General features: G+C 38.8%; 2 protein-coding genes and 2 long non-coding RNA genes across 5 annotated transcripts; all 4 read left to right on the top strand.

Annotated features, from left to right (window-relative positions):
- Positions 1–1,802, top strand: LOC146314780 (uncharacterized). Its single transcript, XR_014771937.1, has 3 exons — positions 1–188; positions 743–820; positions 1,711–1,802. It is a non-coding gene; the product is annotated as an uncharacterized LOC146314780 (long non-coding RNA).
- A 51-nt stretch (positions 1,803–1,853) lies between these two features.
- LOC146314779 (uncharacterized) lies at positions 1,854–2,986 on the top strand. The gene is made up of 3 exons (XR_014771938.1): positions 1,854–1,925; positions 2,018–2,086; positions 2,218–2,986. It is a non-coding gene; the product is annotated as an uncharacterized LOC146314779 (long non-coding RNA).
- A 2,634-nt stretch (positions 2,987–5,620) lies between these two features.
- Positions 5,621–10,698, top strand: LOC146314778 (uncharacterized). 2 transcript variants are annotated; one of them, XM_084737842.1, is made up of 9 exons: positions 5,621–5,718; positions 6,187–6,522; positions 6,630–6,905; positions 7,063–7,179; positions 8,521–8,613; positions 8,709–8,737; positions 8,950–9,006; positions 9,273–9,341; positions 10,208–10,698. In XM_084737842.1, the coding sequence occupies exons 1-9, from the start codon at positions 5,658–5,660 to the stop codon at positions 10,313–10,315; spliced, it is 1,146 nt and encodes a 381-aa protein (XP_084593968.1). In that variant the 5' UTR covers positions 5,621–5,657; the 3' UTR covers positions 10,316–10,698. The 2 variants fall into 2 exon arrangements, with proteins under 2 accessions (XP_084593968.1, XP_084593967.1); XM_084737841.1 differs by having other exon boundaries at positions 6,630–6,917.
- Positions 10,699–12,048: 1,350 nt separating this feature from the next.
- Positions 12,049–24,128, top strand: btbd9 (BTB (POZ) domain containing 9). The gene is made up of 11 exons (XM_084737796.1): positions 12,049–12,208; positions 12,745–12,953; positions 13,956–14,319; positions 14,930–15,197; positions 15,319–15,538; positions 17,029–17,148; positions 18,762–18,871; positions 19,076–19,265; positions 20,311–20,418; positions 20,981–21,059; positions 22,015–24,128. Exons 2-11 carry the CDS (start codon positions 12,769–12,771, stop codon positions 22,207–22,209), a joined length of 1,839 nt encoding a protein of 612 aa, XP_084593922.1. The 5' UTR covers positions 12,049–12,208; positions 12,745–12,768; the 3' UTR covers positions 22,210–24,128.
- Positions 24,129–25,955: the final 1,827 nt, after the last annotated feature.

The following is a 25,955-nucleotide window of genomic DNA, read 5'->3' as shown; positions in this document are numbered from 1 at the left end:
CTGTTTAAAGTCACTTCAAAGTGATGAGAATAATTATCTAAAATATTTGTCCAATGAATTGGAATTTTTAATATTAAATCTTAACACATTTTTTTGAGTTGTGTTTATCTGTTCAGGTGAAGAAACAACAACAACTAAACCAACAACAACTGAGGCAACAACAACAACAACTGATGATCCTTCAACAGGTAGAGACTCAACATTTTTATCTTTGTGTTTCTACTAAATTCACAGTTATCAAAGACCTGCAGACAGAAGGACTTTTAGATCCTGACAGACACTTTGTGTCTCTGTTTTATGTTGTTTGAGGTTTTCTGGTTTGTGTTGTTTCATCACTAAATGGTCGAATGTTTTGAAACACTCGACACAGTGACTGTTGACAAATCAGTATTTTGAAATCTTCCACATATTCATATAGAGCTAATGATAGAAACAAACAAGCATCTTGGAAAGATAAAAAATGTCATTTAGATTAAAGTAGTTGCTATTTGTTCTTATAAATTTCTTGTCAAGCTTTCAAAGACATCTTGACTGAAAACTTTGGGGAGAACTGAGTGAATTAAGTGTTTTTGTATTTTGCTTGTTTCTTTTGTCAAATGCTGCAGAGCTGTTTTTACTGGATGCAGTTTTATTTGTTTAAAGATATCAAATGAATCGTCGAACACTTTTGTTAAACATGGTGAACCTGAGGTATTCTCTCACTGAACAGTTTCTTAGGTTGTATTATTTTATTCATCTGCAGCAGCAACTGAATCAACAGGAAGAACTGAAAACAGACCAACCACACCAGCAGTCAGTGACCCTTCAACCAGACTGGAAGGTAGGAACTTGAATCTCTTCCTTGCAGCCTCTTTCTCTCTCCATATTCAAAGGTCCAGTCTGTGAGTTTTATGGGGAGTTATTGGCAGGAAATGGTAAAAATGGAATATAGGTATGTTTTTGTATGCTGAAAATAAGAATTGTTGTGGTTTTGTCCCTTTATAATGAGACATTTATATCTACAGAAGGAGCAGGTCCTTGATGCCATGATGCATGGCCACGTTTCTACAGTAGGGACAAACTAAACACTGGCTGTAGTTATGGCCGTTTGGATTTTGCACCAGTTTCATGTCCACCATAGTTTTTTTTAAATGTGAGGAAAGGGAGGATGATGCAATGTTTGTTTATAATCTGCAGACTCACCACTAGATGGCAATAAATCCTACAGACCGGTCTTTTAACTTATTCCTTTTATTTTTAGTTTTTGTGCAAAATTTTGTCTGCGTGTATTTTTTGGCAACACAAAAAAGGAAAATGTTTAATTCAGCCACTGTCTTGAAAGACCAAACCTGCTTTTCATCATCGTATAACTCAGTGAAAGCACGTATAATGAAGGATTGCAATTATTATTTTAATATTAAAGATGTGCTTTTTGCAGTTTTAAAATAATGAAATCTGTTTTGTTTTTGTTTTCAGAAAAGAATAACATTGCATTCTTTTTTTTTGCTCTGATGTAGTGGAGCTTTCAGACACTGTAAAGTAATAAAATGTAAGGGAAAATTATTTTCTCAGCCCACAGAGCACCTTCAAATGAAGCGGAAACCTGATTTTATTGTAAATGCAACACAAAATAATAAAAAAAAAAGATCTTTTCCTCCTCTCATAATTTTGAACAGAACAAAAAGCTGGAGCCAAATGAAATGTGTGATGTGTTTCTTCTTGTCTTTCCAGGTCAGTGGTGGCTCATCGCTGTGTTTTTGGGTGTTGTAGTGCTCATTATAATCACTGTGGCTGTCATCAGATGGAAGAGAACTACCGGTAACAGTGAGAGCAAACACAGATTTTAGAAACTAAATGTTTTCATGAACCTGGATTTTAATGTTGGAAACTAAACTCGACTCTCTTCTGTCTCTTCAGGGAACCAAAGACAGGCTGATAATAAGACGGTGAGTTTTATGACTGAAGAATTAAATGTTCATACGGTTATTAAAGAGCTGAATCGGCTGCTTTATAACAGTGTGGTCAAAATCTGTCACAGGCTGATCCTGAAGATGATGTTTCCTACATCTCCGTCAGCTACACCAAGACGACCAACAGGAAAGGCCAGGTAAGCTTTCTGATTGGTTATAGTCACACCAAGATGTGCTAGATGTCATGATGTTGCATTTACTGGCATTATTCTGTGTCATTTAATGTTGCATCATTTATGTGTTGCAGTGTTTGTTTATTGTTTTCCAGACTCGGGATGATGATGATGAAGCAGTGACCTACAGCGCTGTGAAACCTTCCTCTTCTTCTTCTGCTGGAGCCTCTGCTGATCCCAGCAGCCTCTACGCAACCATCAACAAACCAAACAAATAAGAGACCACAGTTCAGTTACAGCTCATATTATGTATGTATGTATTTTTATTAGATGATCATTTCCAGGATTTATTGCTGTAAAAAGCCTTTTTGTCCAGTAGGGGGAGTAGTAGGTTAACTAGTAGCATAATGTGAAAAGGAGAAATAATAACCAGTGTTGGAAGAAGTATTTAGATCCTTTACTTAAGTAATAATACCACACTGTGAAAAAACATCTTGCATTTAAAACCTTATTTCAGTAAAAGTATGAAAGTATTATCAGCAGTAGTTGAAGTGTGAAATTTTTGTGCAGTAAAATCAGTGTTTTACTATTATAGCTGATGTTTTTGGATGAATATTACATTGCATTTTAAGGCTGAGATCATTTTAACTGCTTTATATACTGTTGGGTGGTTTAATGTACAGCAATGCATCATGGTCTATAGGATCATATCTTTGAAGTGTGGCTGTCCTGTGAGAAATACGTGTCTCTAAAAAGTCAGCTGTTCATTTTGTCAGATGAAGAACCTGTTTTCATCTTTGTGATGAGGTCATTTCCAGCTGATCCAAGTAGGATTTTAAAGGGACAGTTCACCACTAAATCAAAAATGCACGTTTTCCCCCTGACCTGTAGTGTTATTTATCCATCCAGATAGCTTTGGTGTGAGTTGCAGGGTTTTAGTGAAGTCTGCCTTGAGAGGACTCTCTCAAATATATAACTAAAAGTCATCAGGCTCCAAGCACCTTTCTTTCTCTGTAGTTCCAGTAGATTTTAAAGTAGTTCTGGTAGATTCTACTGCAGAAAGAAGGTAGTTCCTACATGAAACTACTCACAACAAGGTCTGTGGATTATCATGAGCAACTAAGTCATGATTTTTGGAAAGAGAAACTTTTTCTGTGTTGGAGCATTGCATGACTTGTGCCATTTACTCCCCTTACACTTGAGAGAAGACATACATCTCTGCAGCTGATATCTCCAAAACTCTGCAAATCACAACAGAACTATCTAGATGGATAAATAGCTCCAAAGGCCAGAGGAAAAATACGGATTTTTGACTTTGGGGGTGAACTGTCCCTTTAAAGAGTTTATTCAGCTTTAGAGGGAAGAGAATTTTCTCAACTTATAAAGGAACGCTTCATCCTTTAGTTCAACACCAGCACGTTTGAGGATCCATGGTTTTCACTGGACATGTATGAACATTCGTTTGGAAAAGTAACTAGTAACTAAAGCTGTCAGACAAATGTAGTCGAGTAGAGGTATAAAGCTGCATAAATAGAAAGTACCTTGAATTTGTATTAGAGTTATATCTGTTCAGGTTATTTTTTATGTTCTTATGTTAATCTATCTGGTCTAAGCTGCTTTGGAGAGTCCAATAAAGGTATTTCTGGTATTTTTAAACCTGGTTCCTTTGTATGTTTAATTGTTTTTCCCCCATATTTTGTTCTTAATATTGTAATGGTCAAAATGAGGGATGCACAATGATATCAGCACAGTATCGCTGAAAAAAAGCTTTGGCACAAAATACAGTATTGGCAAGAATTTCGATATGGCAGGCCAATAAGATCACACTTTTTTTCAACTCCTTTTAAAAAAAATTACAGTATTATATGATTAATTTGGTATCATATACCACCCTTGTGAAAACACCCAGATGCAAGCACATGACAGGCTTTGGAGACACAGTGAGAGGAATATTAATTTATGCACTGAACTGTTTTTAATGTGTGATTAATGCTGTTTGTTATATATATTTAGTTTGTTGTCTTCTAGAATCATTTTTACTCATGTCTTTGAGTATCCTTAAAAGTGCACGATAGAATAAATATACTATTATTATTGTTCACACGGTCCATGATTTTTTTAAAAAATGCTGGAAGTCTTTCCTGCACATTGCAGCTGCAGGGGTGTTTCTTTCAGTCTGATTATGATGTTGTGATCACTTTCTTTATTATTTGTCTAATATTATAATTGGCTCTTACTTTGTAAAATATGCCGGTGTGCTGTCAGTAGTCTTGTCCATGATGCAATTGGTCAGAAGCTGCAAACGCTGCTCCATGTGTGTGAATGTGCTCGTGTCTAGATCGTGAAATCCTGAGTTGATTTTATTCAGTTTATAACCAGCTTTGTGTGGCCACTTATCCTGGATTGCCTTTGTTTGGTTTAGTCAAGCATTTAAAGATACCCTGGGTTTGTTGAACCTGCTTCATAGTACAGACCCCTGGTATTAGAATCACTAAATCCCCGAAAAAGAAAAGTTAACAGCTGCTAGCTTGTTTATGTTCATACGGTTAGTGACCCAGGTGCTAACTTGCCATTTTCAGTGTGTGGAGGTGTTGTTTCTTAGGGACTTTCAAAAAGACAAACAGAGTGTGACAGAGGAGAAGCAATTCAAATGTATTTTAGTCCCCCAGACTTATAGATGAGACTGGCAGGTTTAAACCGAAGACGAACCCAGGAAAAAGCAAACAAATCCAAAGAAGGCTAAAGTGGAGCAAACAAAAAATTCCAAAAATGTAGCATAAATCCAAAGCACACAAACTGGAACTGATACAGAAACACAGGTGAAACAAATGGTAATCACAAAAGGTAGGAAAAGAACTCAAACACAAAGTACAGTCAAGACACATGAGGGAGCAAAAGGACTACAAAATAAAACAGGAAATAACTAAAAATAACTGACAGGATGCTGTGATGCCGCCTGTGAGCACATCTGGTGAGTCTTGCTGCACACAGTTTGCAATAATGATGAAGTTTGCATGAGGGCCTTGTGGGCCACATGAAACCTTTCAGTGGGCCACATTTAACTCAGGTTTGAAAATAGTGGAATTACCCTTTAAACAGCTGAACACGCACAAAACCCAAAAGGATTCAATACGCTTTTTTCATGTCAGTCATACTGATATGAAAGTCGTGCTAACACAGGTGTTATTAATGAAACTAATTAAGGTCCCATTCCATTTAGTGTAGCAGAGCCTTTCCAGTGAGCCAGCATGCACAGCAGCAGCACCCTGACTCTGTTTAACCTGAATGGAATGCAACCTTAATTAGAATCACTGGTAACACCTGTGCTGACGTGATTATTTTGGGTCAAAACGGCTGCTGTGGAGAAGTTTTCGGTTTTCACTGGTGTTATTTCCAGATACTTCAGCTCACGTCAGCCATAAATGAAGGAGGAAGGTTACAGTGTTGTCTGCCTACTGAAGTGCAACGACTGACATGTGAGAGAAAAGAGGGATGAGAACCGCTATGAGGAAGTGACAACTCACTAATTAGAGGAAGTGGACTCAACGCTGAAGCCCCAGTTCAGAGACAAGAAACAGAGAGACAGGGAGACACGATGGGTGAATTCAGACGGATTAAAATGTCTTTATTTCTGCTGCTGCTGCCTCAGTTTACAGGTAAGGACACTTCTAATATGGATATGACTAACAGAAAAATTAAAAAAGCTAATTTATTAATATCATTAATGTTGCTTTAATACTTAATCGTTATTTAAACAGAAGACAATCAAGCAGTTTGTTTCCATTAAGGTGAATGTTGAGTTTAGTGAATGCTTGGAAACCAGGAATGAGGCAGACATGCAAATTTTTGTTGTTTACCTAAATATTCTAAATATCTTTATCCATATATCTAGACGTCAAAAAGTCCCTAACGAGCTGCAGACACAGTAACTTCAGTCTGACATGAATGACAGGAGATGTAATACATTTTTTAAAAAAAACTTTACTGAAGTAAAGTGATGAACTTATTTTTAACTTGTGTTCTCACATTGTGGGTCTTACGATCGTGACGTGACATGATTGACATTAATAGTCGTAACTTAATTTCTCTTTATTCTTGATATTTCTCTCTCATCTTCTCCACAGCGACAAGCCAACAGCTTTTCCTCTCCTCTGTTGTCAGAGTTGGACATGATGCCACTTTGTCCTGTGAAAATGTGATCGATGATCAGAATAACTGTGACGGTACAACATGGATCTTTGCTGTTTCAAGAGGAAAAGAAACAGTAGAGCTGATTAACCTTGGTCAGATTGGTAGAGAGGCCAGATCTAAATCAGACAGACTGAGTGTTACAGAGAATTGTTCTCTGGTTATAAAGAACGTCACAGTTGAGGATGTTGGTCGTTACACCTGCAGACAGTTCGACAAATCAGGACAACAACAAGGTCAAGATGGTTGGGTTCTTCTGTCTGTTGTTACCAGTGAGTATTTACATCATAATGTTTTCAACTCAAACTGTGAAATGTTATAACAATTATTATTATAGTGATGAAGTTAATTTGACTCATGATGTCTCCATCTTCATCAGTGACTGAACAGAAGGACGCTGATGATGATGATGATGATGATGAGGTGACATTAAGGTGCTCCGTGTTGACATATGAACGATGTAGACTCACAGTGAAGTGGCTGTTTAACAGTAAGGAACTGGAGAAAAACCGAGAATCATCACAGTCTCCCTGCTCTTCCTCTGTGACCTTGGAGACTCGTCATTTCATGTATGAGTCAAGGTATACGTTTTTGAAGTGTGAAGTGACTGATGGTAACAAAGTGCAGCAGTTTCCCTTCAGTCTTAAACCCTCAGGTGAGAAACCAGGTGAGAATATGTTGAACTGTTTAAAGTCACTTCAAACTGTGAATAATAACCTGGTTAATTATTCTTTTTTTTGTTATGTATTTGAGGTTTTAATATTAAATCACAACAAAAGTTTTGTACTGAACAGTTGTGTTTATCCGCCCAGGTGAAGAAACAACAAGAGTAACAACTAAACAAACAACAACGGCTACGACAACAACAACAGAATCAGCAACAACTAAATTAACCGGAACAACCAAGGATGCTTCAACAGAACTAAAAGGTAGAGACTCGACATTTTTATCTTTCTTTTTTTATCAAAGACCTGCAGGCAGAAGAACTTTTAGATCCTGTCAGACACTTTGTGTGTCTGTTTTCTGGTTCATGTTGTTTCATCAGTAAATAAGTGAATGTGTTTAAACACAGAGCCAACTGTGAAGTCAGTGTTTTGAAATGCTTCTTACACTCACATGAAAGGAAAGAAACCGCACGTCTTCAGCTTTTATTTTGTTAACACACTCAAGTTTTAACACCATACTTAAAACATCTGAAAAAATGTTTTCAGAATGTTAAATAGTTTGTGTTTTACCACCTGAGTGGAGCCTGAGTGTTCTTCTTTTGTTTTGTTTATTAGTTGCAGATCGTGTTTTCATTTTATGCAGTTTTTAAACTAAAAGTGTGATTTGTGTGTAAGATTTCTGTGGATCTATAGACAGAAATAGAACATAATAACAGTATGTTTTCATTAGTGTAACCCCAGGAAAAAGGGTTCCTCAAAAGGGTTCTTCCTGAAGGGCCGAGGTTCTACCCAGAGCCATTTGCATCAGAAAAACCTTTTTTTTGAAGAAAGGGTTTGTCAAGGGTTCTTTGTAAGACTAATGGTTCCATTAAGAGCCCTGTTCATCCAAAGAACCCAAAGAATGATCGTTGAAATCCTTGAAGAACTCTTTCATCATGTTCAAGGGTTTTTGTATCATAATATAAGAGGGTTCTCAGTAGAACCCCTGGGTGGGTTCTAGGTAACACCCATGGAATATAATATGGTTCTCTTTAGAACCCACTCAATGTGTTCAAGACAAAAATCTTGGAATATAAAAATGTTCTCGGTCGAACACCCTGATTGTGTTCTAGATAAAACCCTTGGATAATAAAAAATGGTTCTCAGTAGAACCCTCTGGGTGGGTTCTTGTTGGCACCCATCCAGAGAGGGTTTTGGGTGGAACCGTCACACCACAGAAGGGTTCTCTGTGGAACCTCTCATTGGGTGAACTGGGCAGAACCTTTCACAGATGGCTCTAGGTATAAATCTTTATGTTGCGCTCTAGGTAGAACTCTCTGAAAGGGTTCCAAGTGGAACCTTTATAAAAGTTTCTAACAGGAATCAAAAGGGCTTCTCCTATGGGGTAAAGCTGAAGAACCTTTTATGGTTCTAGTTAGCACTTTTATTTCTTGAGTTCACAGGCTTGGAAGGGGAGGGTGAGGCAACAAACTCACAACTAGATGCCACTAAATTCTACACACTGGTCCTTTAAAACTTTCAAATGAAAGTTTAAAGACTTTTGGAAATCACAAGCATCTCTCTTCCGCAGCCAAAATGCTTCAAATATTTTCATTATCTTTCCAGATCTGTGGTGGGTGTTCATCGTTGTGGCTGCTGTGGTTTTAATCGCACTTCTAATCATTGTTGTGAAAGTGATCAGATGGAAGAGAGCTAAAGGTGAGGGCACAGATAAAACTTTTACAAATAAGAAGTTTTAATGAAAGTGGATTTGTCTTTGGAAGCTAAAATCTGCTCTTTCTCTGTCTTTTCAGGGAACAAAACAAGGATGAATGACAAAATTGTGAGTTGAGATATGTCTTGAGAAAACTGCTTGTGACCAAAACGTCAACATTTTTTAAGAATAAATCAATGTAGAGGTGATAAATGTGTGCAGGGTTTGACTTTTTTCTATGGAATTGGATTTTTTTTCGGGAGGGGGGGAATTCGATTCTCTGAACCACAATATAGACTAGTGACTTCAACCAAATCTAACCAGAGCCTTGTTTTGTCCAGGGACTGACCTCAGACCCTGCAGGGACTCAGTCTGCTCCAGAAACCGGTCAGGACACGGTGAGATCACACACGGTCACTCTGAAACAGAAGCGTAGGTCACATTCTGCTCAGTCTTGAGAGTGTGTGAGAATGTGCAGTGAAAAGGGAAGTTAGATGAGGCAACCGAACTACGACAGAGGAGAAGTGTCAAACAGAAATGTGTAAATCAGAGGCCAAATATGTACAAAACACTTTAAGAAAGATACATAACATGACTCTCTGACAGAAGTAAGTCAGTGTAAATCCACACGTTACTGAGCAGCCATCTTGTTTTCTCTGTGCAGGCTGATCCTGAGGATGGTATTTCCTACGCCTCCATCAGCTACATCAAGAAGATCGACAGTGACGTCCGGGTAAGCTGTCATATTGGTTGTATGATGTATTAATCAGTAGTCAGTGTGTTACCTACAGGTCAGCGCCTGCTCCTCTCCTGTCAGGAAAACCATAATTGCGGGAGTTTACGCAACTGTGGCGACACAATAATTCAGCATGGTCATCGGAAGTGAAGTGCACTGATAAACTAGCTAAACACCTCACTGAAAGACCACCACTCAGACTCACTACTTCTGCATGTCGGTCAGACTCAGGCAGAGCAATCTCCTCTTCTAAAATAGTCATTTTACACAAGATTACATATAAATTTCATTAAGACATTTAACCTGCAAGTTACACTTTAAAAGCTATAGTTCTCTAATTTGTGTATGTAATAGTAAGTGTAGGAAAAGTATGAGAAATCAGATTAATCTGAATTTGAAATACAGTCATCTAAGTTTTTTGTACACTTTCCTGTTTTGGGTTTGATTTTGGGCATGTTTGTGAGATTTCTTATGCAATTAATTCCACAAACCAATTTCAAAAAACCTATGTCAGTTGCTTTGTGGGTGCAACAAAACTTCTCTGCACCCGCTGCTGCAGCTGCTCTCTGAGGCTAAGCCAACTCTACAACGAGGAGATGAAATTTATTCCATACCTAAACTAATAATGATCCACAGCAGTACATTGCTTAGCTTCCTACACCGGTACTCCTGCTGCTTCTCCAAACTGGGGGCGTATCAGCTGCAATCTACTGTAGGTAAAACACAGACTATGGATAAGTACAACCTCATTTCAAAAAATCTCCTGATGCTCCTTTGCCCTGTTACCGTGTTGCAGTATGTTGTTGTGGCTTATGTTGCATCAGATCCTGTTGTTTCATTTATACTGTGCCATTTCCTTCCAGGTTCATAGTAAAAATGATGATGAAGGTGATGCGGTGACCTACACGGCCGTGAAAGTTTCCTCCACTGATCCAAGCAACCTCTATGCAACCATCCATGAACCACGATAACCGATGTCATGTCACTGGACCTTTGTTTATCCCTGTTAATGTATTTTTATGATAGTTTTCAGGATAGATTATTGTAAAAAACTTCTTATTTAGAAGAGGATGTAGAGGCTTAACTAACGGCAGAATGTAAGAAGGAGAAGTAACACCTCAACGCACATATGGGTGGTTGCTTAAAATGTAAATGAGTGTAATATAACACATTTTGCTTGATGATCTTGCTGTCATGCACTTTATTTCATGTTTTAATTTTTATATTTTTTCTGTTATTGTTTCTGTTGTTCCCTGTTTGATATGCAGTCATTTGACCTCGCATGTCTTAGTTCAGTGAGCTTTAAATATTCTGGTATAAAAATACTCAAAGCATTTATTTGCCGAAATAAATGACGTCACCATTGAAAGTCATATGAAACAACTGAATGAGTCAAAACTGTGGAAATCCAAAGTAACTGTGAATCATATCACTGTAAGTTAGTCAGAGGGAAGTTGCGTACCTAATAGGGGGACACAAAAGGGACACAAGTCACTTCGGAGAAGTGACACAATACTGACCACAAGTCAGCTACTACTTGTCAGACTCTTAAAACTTTGAGAATAACAGAGGAGAGAAACAGAGATGCACAATGGTTTCAATCATATCGATCAAAATATCTTTATGTCACCTGCTGATTGATGATCATTATAATTAATTGATGGCAGTCATGAATTTTGGAGAATACCTAAACTGTGTCCTGGGATTACTGGGCTTTGGCACAAGGATCTAATGTGGAAAACATGAGTTTACTGTAACAGTAAATTAATTATGTTGCTGTAGTACCGCCTACTGGTGAAATGCACTGTTATCAGTGTTGATGTGTGCACCACTCAGGTAAATTTGTCACTGGTGGAAGAAGTATTCAGATCTTCTATGCAAGTAAAAGATGCAAAACCACAATGTAAAAACGCTGTAATTCAAGTGAAAGTTTTGCTTACAAAAAATGTTTTATCTAAGTAACTTTAGTGTGTAGGCAAAATCAACTGTCAGTGTTACATTATTATATATTACACTTTTGGAATATTTTACTGATACATTAACATCTAATGAGCATTTTATGCTGTTATGGTGGAGCTAAATCTACCTATTTCACATATTGTTTGGTGTTTTAATTCACTCTGTATCTACTGGTGCCCAACCACTGGCAACTAAGGTCAACAGATAGAAAGGTATTCCTGAAGAGCAGCGTATGTGTCTTCTGTGATCATGGTGTTGCTGAGTATGATTTTAATCTTCTGTTTCACCGAGGAACCAGCTGTTTGAAAAAATCCAGGTGAAAAACCCTGATTTGTTTACACTGTCTAAAGGTGATATGTTGCGTTGGCTGTTAAATGAGGATATTTTTGTATTTGCAGGATTAACAGAAAATACTGTCATGGAAATTTAATACTCTGAAATGTTCTGTTTTTTTTGTTTTTTTGTTTTTTTTTGATACAGACACCATGAAGACTTTCAGTCACCTGTAATCCTGCACAACCATTTGCTCTGACAGAGCAGACATACTTACTCTAACAGCAAAACAACAGTTCTTCTGTTTATGCATATTTTTGTTTTTTGGCGACGTAACCATGTGTTTTTCATAACAGTAAAGGCCCTTTGAATTTACCTGAATTTAACTGAACTGAACTGAATGCGTCTCCGTCAGGCGGAACTTGTTGAAAGGCTTTCTTAGGGACCTTTATTTTGAAAACACCCTTCGAACCGGAAGTGCCTGTCGGATGACCCAGAATTGGTTTCCGTCGGTGTGATGTTGGAAGGATTGTAAATTTGGTGCTAAATTTTCCCTCGCAGTGGAAAAATAACCAGGGATATATTTTTGAACTCGTCTTTATTTAAACACAGGAGTGAATGAGAGCTGCTCGGTGAGTTTAAAAAGCGGAAATATTAACGGAGAAAAGGAAACATTACTGAGATGTGAGCTAACGTCTGTTCAGGTGTCAAATGTCCGCGAGACCAGCGGCTTGTAAACAAGAAGGCTGGTCGTGTTCAGAAGGGAACCCTTGATTTGCGTAATTCTCGCGACATTTATTTTTTCTTCTTCATTGTGCGCTTTGTACAAACATGTTTTGGTTAAAAGGATCACTCTCGCGAGATCGTTCGCACGTTTTACGTTCCCTTCCTGACACGACCAAGCTAGCTTAACATCTTAGCTAGTTATCGATATAATATTCTCCCGTACAGTATTTTAAGCAGTTATTTGTGGTTTTTCTTTACTGGAATTAAACAACAGACACTAAGAATGCCGGATTTTGTAACTTAACGTTAGCTTACTATGTCTGTTTTCGCGTGCAGTTAGCTAGATTTCTAGTTAGCATTTAGCCTTACGCTGCGAGCGAACCCTTAGGCTGTATTCACGTTTGTGTTCGCTAATGTCTGGTCTGCTTTACTCCTGTTTCAGATGTGAGTCTGGCAGCCGTCGACCATGAGTAACAGCCACCCTCTGCGTCCACTGGCCTCCGTGTCGGAGATCGACCACATCCACCTGCTGTCGGAGCAGCTGGGAGCCCTGGTGCTCGGGGAGGAGTACAGCGATGTCACCTTCATCGTGGAGGGAAAGCGCTTCCCAGCGCACCGGGTCATCCTGGCAGCTCGCTGTCACTACTTCAGGTAACTGTGTCTTCAAGTCCTGTCACTTGTGTTACACTTGTCGATCCTATGAATCTTTTGGCCAGCCCATTCCTATAAACCCACCTTCCCGATTAAGTTATTATCAAAATAGTTGGCGATTAATTTAATATACGATTAATAACCTATTACTTTATCAATCATTGCAGCTCTATTCTCCAGACTGTTTGGTACAGACCTCAACAAATGTCACAATCACAATTTTAGTTTAGTTTTTTTCATGTGTACAAATGAAAATTGTAATGCAAAAATAATAATTCCCACTAATCATATCACATATTGCAATCGCAATATCACATATAACAATAATCACAATATGACTTTTTTTTTTTTTTTTACCATATCGTGCAATTTTGAAAGAAACCCATTCGGGTACTGTGCTCTGAAGTCTTTGCCACTCTATATGCATAAAAAAAGATGTTTGTTGATCAGTGATTGGCATCATTACATAGAAAATATGAAAGTAACAGGGATTCTCTGACTGTCTTGATCATACCATACAACTACCTCATTGAATCTTCAGCTATGTATTGCAGATATCAGTCACTTTTTATATCATTAAAGCACTTCATTTTACTGTTTTCGTACTGTTGAACTCTCTTGTCTGATTCACGTTGCTCTACAGACACAATAGGCTCTTATGAAATTTAATCAGTAACATCATTAACTAACCTGTGATGAATAGTCTGCCACTGTGGTTTTTTAATCTGTGCTGGAGGGAACGCTGCTGCCTTTCCAAAACTGTTCAGTTACTGCTAGCTAACAACAACTTCTGCTGCTTCTTGTCAGCTGTTGTTGACTAATTTAGTTGCAATGATGCTGAAAATTTTGTCAGCATTCACAAATTATTCTCTTACACCATTTAAATAAATCATTTCTATACACAATGGTCTGTGATAGGAAAACAATATGAAGCAAAGTGGTATTGGCATTTACATTGAAAGTACTATGCAAATAAGCTTTTGTTCCCTCTGGTTCATTTAGGGCCCTGCTGTATGGTGGCATGAAAGAGTCTCAGCCCCAGGCGGAGGTGTGTCTAGAGGAGACGCGAGCCGAAGCCTTCTCAATGCTGCTACATTACCTGTATACAGGCCGAGCCAGCCTCAGCTCTGCCCGGGAAGAGGTGCTGCTGGACTTCCTGGGCCTGGCTCACCGCTACGGCCTCCAGCCGCTGGAGGACTCTACCTCCGAGTTCCTCCGCACCATCCTACACACCAACAACGTCTGCCTGGTTTTTGATGTGGCCAGTCTGTACTCTCTGAGCGCGCTCAGTGCTGCATGCTGTTCCTACATGGACAGACACGCACCTGAAGTGTTGAATTCTGATGGTTTCCTCATGCTGTCCAAGGTAAGGAGTTATGGGATTGAAAAAGTCTGTATGAGGGTTTTTGATCAGGATTGCATCTGATTCATTCTTACATTAGTGTTGCCTTGTTTTCTCTATAAATTGTGCAATATGGTTTGAAATATTAAAATAATCTGGGAAATAGATGTCTCACATGTGCTTTTGTTGTAATATCAATCTGTGATAGTGACTTTAGTGACAGATAAGGGATTTCCATGAGAAAGTGCGACAGAGATCAGCTGTAAAGGAACAGTTCACCTCGACAAGATGTTACTCAAATGCATTAATCAGTTATCAAAATAGTTGGCAATAAAACTAATAATTGATTAACAACTGATTAATGGATTAATTCCTGCTGCTCTAGTGTTTATCTGATGTTGCACCACTGACTTGATCATGTCCAATTTTTGTTAATTTATCTATTATTCTTTAGCATGTAAAGAGTAATGGGAAATTCTTACTGTAAACTTCCAGAGCATAAAGTAATGTCTTGAAGTTCCTGATTTGCCTGGACCACCATCTGAAACTGTTTGTTGTACAGTAATATGCAATGCTACATGTTTGGTATTTTTGACGTAAACAACTTTTTGATTAAAATACCTTCTTTTTGCAGACTGCTCTGCTGACTGTGGTCAGGCGGGACTCCTTTGCTGCCAGTGAGAAGGAGATCTTCCAGGCCTTGTGTCGTTGGTGCCGGCAGCACGTGGACGGGGCAGACACCCAGGAAGTGATGGCGGCAGTGCGGCTGCCCCTCATGACTCTGACAGAGATGCTGAATGTGGTGCGACCGTCGGGCCTCCTGAGCCCAGACGACCTGCTGGACGCCATCAAGACCCGCTCCGAGAGCCGCAACATGGACCTTAACTACCGTGGCATGCTCAGTCAGTGCTCTTACTCCTCCATCTGCTTATTGTTACCATTACGACTATGAATCAAATCAAAAACGTTCATTTCTGTGTTTTTCATATATTATCTGTGTTCATGTCTTCATTTGGGTTTCAGTCCCAGAGGAGAACATTGCCACCATGAAGTACGGAGCTCAGGTGGTGAAAGGGGAGCTGAAGTCGGCGCTGTTGGACGGAGACACTCAGAACTACGACCTGGACCACGGCTTCTCCAGACATCCCATCGAAGAGGATGGCAGGGCCGGGATCCAGGTCAAGCTGGGCCAACCGTCCATCATCAACCACATCCGTCTGCTGCTGTGGGACAGAGACAGCCGGTAAGACAGGCTTGTCTCAGCCTGCTAAAACAAACTAGAATAAGAGGGTTTAAATATGTAGTAAGATTTTCAAGGTTTTTACTGAACATTGGAGAGCATATTAATGTTCAATTTACTGTTAAAACAGCAGACTGACTGCACTGATATCTAGCTTTGCTTGTTCTAACAAACTGTGTTGTCAAGGTGATAAGAGGGCTTGTCTGAGATTTCTTTTTTGTTTTTGTGTCTGTTTGTAATGGTAATTTCTTGAAGCATGCTACAAAATGATTGTTGACAGAACCAATTTTCTAATGGGACAGTTAATCCCAAAATTAAAAATACATATTTTTTCCTTGGCCTGTGGTGGTTGTTTATCCATCTAGGTGCATGTTGCTGAGTTTTGGAGATATCCAGTCAGAGATATCTATTAGAGATGTCCGTCTTCTCTCCAGTATAATGGGATATAATGGCACTGGTGGTGCTCAAAGCACCAAAAAATAGATTGTTTTTTGAATATTCAAAACTAGTGTCTTTTTCCAGAAATTACTCAAGATATTTCACAGATTTTGTTGTAAGCAGTTTCATGTAGGAACTACTTTCTTTCTATTAGAAAGTACGGAAGTAGTTCTGGTAGATTGTACTGCACAAAGAAAGTAGTTCCTACACGAAACTGTTCACAATAAGGTCTGTGGATTGTTTGAAACAACAGGATCATGATTTCTTGGAAGAGAAATTGCTGTTGAGTTTATTCAAATGTTTTTTCGCACTTTGAGCACCACAAGACGTGCGTCATCCAGCTCCATGTAGATATCTCTTCAAAACTCAGTAGTTCACACCAAACAGTATGGAAGGATAAATAGCCCTCCAGACCAGCAGAAAAATATGTATTTTTGATTTTGGGAACTGTCAGAGACAGACAAGACTTTTTTGTTTAGGGATTTTTTTTACACACTTGAAATTTTAACATGGGATTATCAGACTAGTTTGATATTAATCCAAATACCAGTTTCTACCAGTAATACTGAAGTTTACCACTAAGTGTCACATGTGACTCACCTGCTCCTGAGTGGAACATGATGAGAACCCATGAATGAGAATGTTGTGCACCATAATCAGGACAGCTGAAAGACACAAATCATGTTTTTGGTATTTCTTACAACATCCATTCTTTCTTTCAACTTTCTTCTGCTAAATTTTAATATCAAAATAACAAATAAATCAAGACCGCAGCCTCATGCAACATATCAAAATGCTGTCTAGAGACATTGTCAGTGTCATGTTATTCAGCCTCTGATTGGTCAGCAGACTTAAGTGGACGACTTGTGACCTCGTACACATTCTGTAAACCATCCCAACCTTAGTGATTACTCTGTTTCCAGGCATATTTCTTAAGAAACTTGTATATAGCTTATTTTTCCTTTTTAATGAACGTCATTCCACTGACTTTACATGATGACAAACTGAGTCAGAGCTTCTGTACTGATTTAAAATGTCATTCTTGATTATTTTAGGTCCTACTCCTACTACATCGAGGTATCAATGGATGAGCTGGACTGGGTTCGTGTTGTGGATCATTCCAAGTATCTCTGCCGGTCTTGGCAGAATTTGTACTTCACACCACGAGTTTGCAGGTAAGTTAAACTAAACATTTTGGCTCCCAGTTCACTCACACCAACAGTTATTATTCCTTGGCCTGAGCTGTTGTGGAAAGCTGTGACATCCTGTGTATTTACAAGAAAACCTGGCCTCATTGATATAAACACCTGTACACACAAGTAGCTCAGTATATTTTGGTGTTCTGTCATCTTGCCAGTCGGGAGCTTTTGGTGGCACGACGAGTCAAAACAAAACTGATTCCATCTTCGTAAATTTTGCCAAGAATGAAGGGCTTGTGTGTGCTCTTTGCCAAAACTTGCCTTAACTAGGTGTACATAGCAATTACAGTGTGTTTTGAGGATGTTGTATGTAGTTGATTTGGATTATATTCTCAGTGTTTACAAATCACACTGGTGTTTGCTTGGCAGAGGGTAGAAAAGCATTTTCAAACAGTATTCTGGTGCCTCCTGAGCTGGACATGTTTGAGACACTTTGGATTTGGAAGAGATGTGGAATGATGTGTTATGGGCAAGCCTGGTTTGAGATGAAGGTGTGTAAACATCCAAACAGATGTCTGCAGATGTGACTCAAGATTGCCCTAAGGAACAATGGCACCACACTGTTATACACACACAACCAGCCAACATTCCACCTCGAAACATCTGTGTTAATTACAACCTCATGCAAGCTGATCTTAAAACAATACATATGAACTCAGTTTCCAGTTTGTTATGTACAGCTAGCTAAAACTAATCCATCCTGCAATAAATCCTCCCTTCATGAAGGTTGTAATGTTCAGTTTATGTTGAAACTGTATTAGCGAGGTGTTGATTCGACTACAGGATGATTACGGAGGCTGCAGATTGAGGTGCTGTTGAATTTTATTGCATTATACTGACAGGTGTTCTACCACCATTTATGTCAACAAGAATAGGCTAAATCATCCGTTCTCAACAAGGGGGTCTAGGGACCCTAGACCCCCTTGTTGAGAACTAGGGACCTCCGGGGGTCCGTGACACTCTGCCAAGCGATCTGTGAAAGATTCATTTATTTAAATTATCATGACACAAAAAAATCATGTTGTTTTCAAAAGGATTCATTACAGCCTGTATTTATTTTATGGTTAGACTTCCAGCAATCATTACTTATGTACAGATATTTCCTGTTTTCTAAACGATTTTATAAGCCTATTATATTCACATCTCAGGCAAGGCCAGGATTTATGCAAGCTTCAACAAGTTCATTTTAAGACTTTTTCAGACCTTTTTAAGATCATAATGAACATAATTTAATACCTGTTTCACATCCACACAGGCAAAAAGTAAATTCAGTGTGTACTGGTTGTTACAGTGTGAGTAATACAACATGTAAACATGTAAAATTCAACTGAAGTTAAATCCAGTGTTGTAAAAGTAATGTTAACTTCATAATCAAATTTTTGAGACCTGTCAAAAATATATTTAAGACATTCTAAAGACATTTGAAGGCAAAGAAATCAGATTATTAGACTGGGACACCCCTGGTTTAATTTGGACAAGGTGAAGGGTTGTACCTTGGTGTCACTTTTCTCACGGTTGTTTAAAGATTGGATTACAGACGTTTGGGTTTCGCTGCTCACTCACATCCGATGTTTCTCTTTGTGTTTCAGGTACGTTCGCATTGTGGGAACACACAACACAGTCAACAAAGTCTTCCACCTCGTGGCTTTTGAATGCATGTTCACCAACCGCTCATTTACCCTGGAGAACGGACTTTTGGGTGAGTTACAGAAACAGATCAGAAACAAACAGCTGTGTCCTCACAAGATGCAGTATGTAATCTGAAGTGTTTCTTTTAAGTGCACTTAACTTTTGACATTATATGTTAATGTGTGTGATTAAATACTTAAAATACAACCAACAAGATACATTTCATTCAAATTAGTGCAAAACAATTCCATAACCCTGAATCTTACGTCTGCAGTTCCCGGTGAGAATGTGGCGACCATCGCAGCCTGTGCCAGCGTCATTGAGGGTGTGAGCCGGAGCAGAAATGCCTTGCTCAACGGTGACACACGCAACTACGACTGGGACTCGGGTTACACCTGCCATCAGCTGGGCTCCGGAGCAATCGTGATCCAGCTGGCTCAGCCCTACTCCATTCGGTCCTTGAGGTACATCTGGCCACTCCATTTACTCTGAGTCTGGTACAAAAACTGAACTGATTATTATTTATTCTTTACTAATGAATCAAACAATGAATTTGTCCCTCACCCAGCTGATAGTGCAGTTTTATTTACTGTAATTAATAAGAGGACAATTAAGAATCTAAATAATTTCATTTATCCAGCTGGAGTGGGAAATTGCAGCAACCATGGCACAGAATGATTGGGACAATTTAAGACAGGATAATCCTTTATTAGTCCTACGAGAAGAAATTTGCAGTGTATTTTTATTCCTTTTTTCCTAAATCATGTAAACACTGAATTGTATCTTCGAATATTCAGAGGACTAGAATTTTTGTGGTAATTATAGACATATCAGGAGGCAATACATGGTTTGGTATTTCTATCATTTTAATGGCTCCTATTTGATGTGGTTTTAAAGCCATCATTTTTTTATTCTTCTGCCTGCAGCAGAGCACAACCAGACAGCATTCAGGGATTTTTTTCTCTGTTCCAGTACTGTGTGCATGATGTTAATTAAAAAAGATTTAAAGTTTAAAATTCTGGTATTGTGACAACACAAACAGAATCAAAATAAAATTCAGAATAAAAGTTGTTAGTCTCTTCACTGTTCCAACAATCACAGATCCTGGTTTGTTCAAAATAAATCCTTAATTCCGTGAGATGTGAAAATATTTTGGCTCTACGCTGTTTCTCCCCACCGCCTCTGTCGGCCGCTGGCCTCTTTGTGGGTTTGTTTACTGAATCAAAGTGCGTCACTGAGCAGCAGCTCTCGCTCATTCTTTGGAGGCAGAAAATTAAATTAGCAAAATAAAATGACACAAATCACCCCCCTCAAAGAAAACACGAACAGTGATGGACGCTGTACAAATGATTGATGATTAACAATCGCTTAACCCTGGATCATTTTAATCTACAATCTGAAACAGTATTGAAATCTTGTATACAGTGATTATGGACACAGTTCTAAGACAGTTAAGTTCAGAAGAGCTAAATTGTGTTTATTGTTCCTTCTCTTTCTCTTCCTGTTCAGGTTGTTGCTGTGGGACTGTGATGAGCGCTCCTACAGTTATTACATCGAAGTCTCCACCAACCAGCAGCAGTGGACGAAGGTGGTCGACCGCACCAGGGTGGCATGTCGGTGAGGCTCCCACTTCCTCCTCTGTCTCTTCCTTTGACATGTAGACTTTGTAGTTACCAGTTACAAGCAGTATATTTTTATGAATATGTCTTTACTATTAAGTTATCCCACTAAGCACTGAGCTTTAAAACAACACTTGAACTTGCTACATTTTTTCAGTAGACATTCTGTCCTGAGAGCCTGTCCAGTTGTAAAGGAACCTCGAGCCACATGTTTCTAGCTAAAGAAGGAGCAGGCTTGTCTGAAAATGACTTTCTTGAGGGTGGAAGGATTAACAGTACTTGGTTATATTCCAGCCACTGCTGACTAAGTCTTCAGTTTTTGGCAGATGTCTGCTTAAAAATCTGTTGCTCTTGTATGTAGGTAGACCAGCTTTTAAGCTTTGAGGAACAGAAAAAAATTCCAGGCAAACAGTGAACAAACCTTTCCTTTAAAGTCTGTGAACAGCAATCAGCGTAATCATAATAGACCTACATTTTGTAAACAAAAACGTATGTAAACTTCGATACAATCAAAATGTTTCATATTTTGTTTTGTTGTTTTTTACCGGCCTCTCTTACAGATCATGGCAGACATTGAAGTTTGATAAGCAGCCTGCTTCCTTCATCCGTATTGTTGGGACTCACAACACTGCTAATGAGGTGAAAACACTGTTTATTATGGTCATACAGCTTCTTTCTGCTTCTTTTTTTTACACATTAGGAGACACAGAATCATCCATGTGTAACTAAATCTGTGCTAAAGAAATGGTTTGGAGTCTTATAAGGTATTTACAGTGTGGTCGGTGTATTACAGGCAGTTGATGGCAGTCAACACACCTCTAGTTTGGACAAAGAGACAGAATTGCCAACTTGGAAGCTTAGCAATTGGCTGCTGTGGACAGGGTCAGCAGCTAAATGTGTTTTAGCCACCTCAGTTCAGTTTAAGTGTCCTCTATTTCCACTACACCATTATCATGCCCAAAAGAATTCACAGTATATTCTATAGAAAATTTGAAAAAAATATAATCACTTAAATTCAGCTTAATCTAGAACATTTTCACCACTTAATCTTGCTGCCAGACTGTCTTTTCTGACAGGAAACTGAACTTGCTTGTTAAAATGCTCTCTTCCCACCACCAGACTCCTTTGACAAAAACAGTAATTTTACCTCACAGAATACAGGAGTTGCCATTTTACTGCTGACTCAGCTAGTCACAGATGGACAATAGATTCGTCCAATCACCCCGCCATAGTACATTGTTTAGGTTACGTGCTGGTACTCCTCTTTGCTTCTCCAAACTAGAGGTGTGCGGACCGTTATGTGCTTTAGGGAATATACTGACTATAGATAGACTAGATAGAAGAAACTATCCTTTTAATATGTCTTTTAATGTGCCACAATGTTGGGCACTTTCCAAAAATTACAGGGTGTGTCAAATATTTTAATATCCAGCTGGATTAATAAGAGAATATAATCATCTTTGTTTATGGTGGCTGGTTGTTAAAGTGGTAAGTTGCAGGTAAATCAACTTTTTGCCCCAATCAGACTTAAACAGTACGAGTGTGATGGTAAATTTCTTCTGTCAGTGTTTGACTCTGATCTCTCTCTCTTCAGGTGTTCCACTGTGTTCACTTCGAGTGTCCTGCCCAGCTGGACACAGAGGTGAACGAAGGCAGCCCGGGCGTGGACTCCTCCGACTCCGGGACTGCCTCCCAGCAGCCGCGACCCCAGCGACCTTCGCGCACGCACAGCCTGCTGCCCTCCCAGCCCTCCTCCTCCTCGTCATCTTCCTCACAGTCCCATCATTAAAGAGTCCCCGTCGCCCCGCCGCTATTGGAAGGAGTTGAGAGGAAGGGAGACCTCAGAATGCCATTTTGCACAGCCTTCATCATCCAGACTGCACTGCTACAACGCTGCTAAAGGCGATCGTCTTCATTGTCATAACCCATAATAATGGTTCGTCTGTCATAAGTGCAACATTAGAGACTGGTATATCTGTAGCAGCAGTACTTAGGGCTCCAGTCTTCCCAGTTTTGAAGCAGAAAGTTAGGTATTATAACCACTGGCTCATACATTTTTGTGAAGGTACTTTTTAGCTACTAAGACTCAAGTTTTTTCCTTCAAAAGTGGAATCTTTACTTCTCCAAAGATGAGGCACACACTGAACTGTGGTTATACTGTACCACCAAAGAGCAGTAAGACCAGGGTGAGGGTGGGAGGGGTTGCTATCTGAATTTTACGAGTTAATATTTCCAAAAGAGACGGATTTTATCCTTAAACAAGCTATTTTTTTAAGAAAACTGTCTTAAAACGACTCTACTCACTTTTCATACCATCAAGCTAACAGAGTAGCAGTCGAGTATTTTTCAAAGTTTGGAATTAAATTCTACAAACGGTTGCCAAAGCTCTGGAGCTAAAGCATTCTGTGGCATTTGTATGCAACTTGCACTTAATCCAATTATGCATTTGCATATTAAGGAATAGCTGTTGAGTATTTGTTGACAGGCTTTCACACCTGAAACCAAAATCTGTGGTTCTCTTATCGGGTGTGACTTTTTTTGATAGCTAAAATTCATACCTCAAGAAAGACCTCACTAAAGCTAAACTTAGATTGAATGAAGTGTCTTAATTTAGTATTTTTAAGCACTTGAATAGCTTAGCACAAATGATTTGGGGGAATCAATTAGGTTGTGAAAATTGGGGCTGAGGGGCTCGGACCAAATTAAGTATGCACTAGGGCTGCAGGGAAGAAAGCTTATATACAGGAGTAGATTAACAAGCAGCTGCTATTGGCACTTTATTTTACTCAAGTACACAGAAATAAAGGTTGCAGCTTGGGTCTTCTGACTGAAGTACAGTACTGAAGTGCTGGGTTTGGTAACTTTCTGTTTTGTGTGTTAAGTTAATTTAAACACTTCCTCACTCTTGGATCTGTCAGGGTTTGAGCTGTGTTTTTTGTGTGTTTTTTTTGTTTTGTTTTGTTTTTTTGGAGGTTTGTTTTTAAATTAAGCTATCAGTGCTGTGTTGCGTTTGTTTCCTTTGTGTCCTGATGTTGCACTTTTGAGTTGTTTGTCTTGAGAAAAACTCCTTTATTTCAACCTTTTTATTTGATGTTTAGTAACCCGAACCTTTCCCTGGGTGACCCGCTGATGTTTCTAGAAGCATTCTTTAGTCATCCCCATCTACATTTTAGATAGAAGATTATAGTTGGATAAAGTCTTCCTTAATAACTAACCATAGAACTGAAATAGGGCTTTGTTCAGGTTACATTGTAATGTAGAGAACACACTCCCCATCCCCCATCTACCTTTTATGTATGTGTATAGTTTTACTTAATATATATATTAGTTTTGACCATTAACGTGTGACTGCATTTCACTGCCTCTTGTTCAATACATTGCCTGTCAAAAATGTGATTATGGAAACAACTGACATTGTTTATTAATGTTCATTGCTCTGAGGGGGTCACACCCGTCTGCTTGCCTGAATCGCTGCTGTTAACCGCAGTGGAGGTGTTTGAAACAAGCAATACAGTGATCTCTATCCTCTGTTAAGTCTTGAGAGCCTCTGTTATAGACCGACAGTGGTGATTGATCAGTCAACGTGTATTCATTGTGCTCCCGGCACTGATGCTCTGGTAGCTCTTTAGAAAACGTTGATGTGTAATGCTGCCTAAGGAGCTGTTTTATTGTCATGAAACATTTAAAAACATCCCATTTTGAACCTCAGATAGCATTTTTGTCTTGTTTCTGTCGCTCGAATAATCGCCTTGTTTGTCCCAGCTCGTAGGAACAGCAGACTAGCAGAGTTTTTAAATTGATGAGCATTATATGGAAATAGTTACACACATACCTTTGTGGGTTTTGTCTGAATTATAACAACTGATCATAGGCAAAATCGTTCCAGCCTCCAGGTTCATGAACAATTTGATTAATTGCAAATGTGTTTGTTAATACAGCATCCATTAGTTTAGGTTGTCAAAAGTATCAATACTTCATTAGTTTTTCAGCAGCACATATTTAAAAACTATACAGTACTAACATTCAGTAGTATTGCAGTGCCACAGCTATTAAGAAGAAAAGATCTAAGTGCTCATTCAAGACCTCAGTTCATTTCTGTCCTTATTGTCCTGCCTGAAATTTGGCTTCCAGCAAAACCAGACAGTGTTCAATGACTTTTTTGTACCAGCACTTTGTGGAGGTTGTTAATTCTAAAAAGAAAAAGATTATCCTATTTTGTGGGCCTAGGGCTTCATTTTTTTCTTTTTTTTTTTTACTGTGCTATCGAAAGAGGAATTGAATGTAGTTTTTTAATACTTGTATTGAAGTTTAAAATTCTGGTATCGTGACACCCTCACCACCGGTATTAAGCACAGTCAAAAAAGAAAAATTATAGGCTTTTAGGCATCGCTTGCATTATGACCTAATCTTGATAATCTGCCCTGTAGATGTTCCCTGGTATAAGATCTAGTTTGAAAAGGCTTTATCATCTTGCTTAGTTTTACATGAAAATGGGTCAGATGAAAACATGTAATCTGAAAGGTGTTGCCGCTCTTCTGAGCTTTTAAGCATCTTACAGCTCATTGTTTTGTTTTCCAGCTGCAGCAGGCAGCCGTTTATCAGAGAAAAAAACCTGTTGTCTACCACCCTTCCATTACCAAAATGCAGACAGACAAATTTAGCGATGAGCTGGTGAATGTAGTAAAGCATTTAAAGCTAAAAAAGACAGATTTATCCCTCAGGAGCTGGTGGAGACCAAATCTGAGCTAAAAGGAGAGTTAATATTGGATGTCTATTCGTGACCTGAAACATGACTACAGATGAATGCTAACATAGTTCTGTGTCTGCTTGATGTATATATACCCAACTTTTATTACATGCTCACCATATCAGCTATATAATGTGATAATATGTCATGGTTGTGTTTACAGCTTGTTGCAGTGCTCAGTAACCAATGGTAGTGCTTTAAAGGTTAAACCCAAAATCAAAAATCTATAATTTTTCTTTGGTCTTCAGTGCTTTTGATCTATCTTGATTGTTATGGTGAGCTTTGGAGGTATCAGCTGTAGAGCTGTCAGCTTTCTCTCTCACCTATACTGGAACTGTAGTGGCAAAGTAAAACTCAACAGCATGTTACGCAAGATAATCCACAGACTTTATTAGCAGTTTCATGTACAGTAGGAACTTTTTTCTTTCTACATTACTGTGTTACCCAACAATGGTATTACTGTGCTAGCTAGCTCAGTGGTGCTGTTAAGGAAGATGCCATCAATGTTTACATCCTGTGCTGTCACAAGCACAAGCCTCTCGTCAGCGAGTAGATGCACGAGTCCCTCTGCGCGGTTCTACTGTTGGTGGTTGTAGTTCAGTAGAAAGAACATAGTTTCTAGCACTACAACCAAAGTACTGCAGCACTACAGTTAAGAGGTAAAATGTGAATTTCTGACTTTAAGGTGAACTTTTCTCTTAAAGCTGTAAACACAAATGTGACTTATTATTATCACATAATGCTGATATGATGAACATGATAGAAAGTAGTGGTTGACTCAGAGCTAG

This window comes from Lutjanus erythropterus, chromosome 15 (genome assembly GCF_056507025.1).
Source record: "Lutjanus erythropterus isolate fLutEry1 chromosome 15, fLutEry1.hap2, whole genome shotgun sequence".
In the NCBI taxonomy this organism is placed as follows: domain Eukaryota; kingdom Metazoa; phylum Chordata; class Actinopteri; order Lutjaniformes; family Lutjanidae; genus Lutjanus; species Lutjanus erythropterus.
The sequence above is the reverse complement of the archived record's forward strand: the minus strand, read 5'-3'. Positions and strand labels throughout refer to the sequence as shown.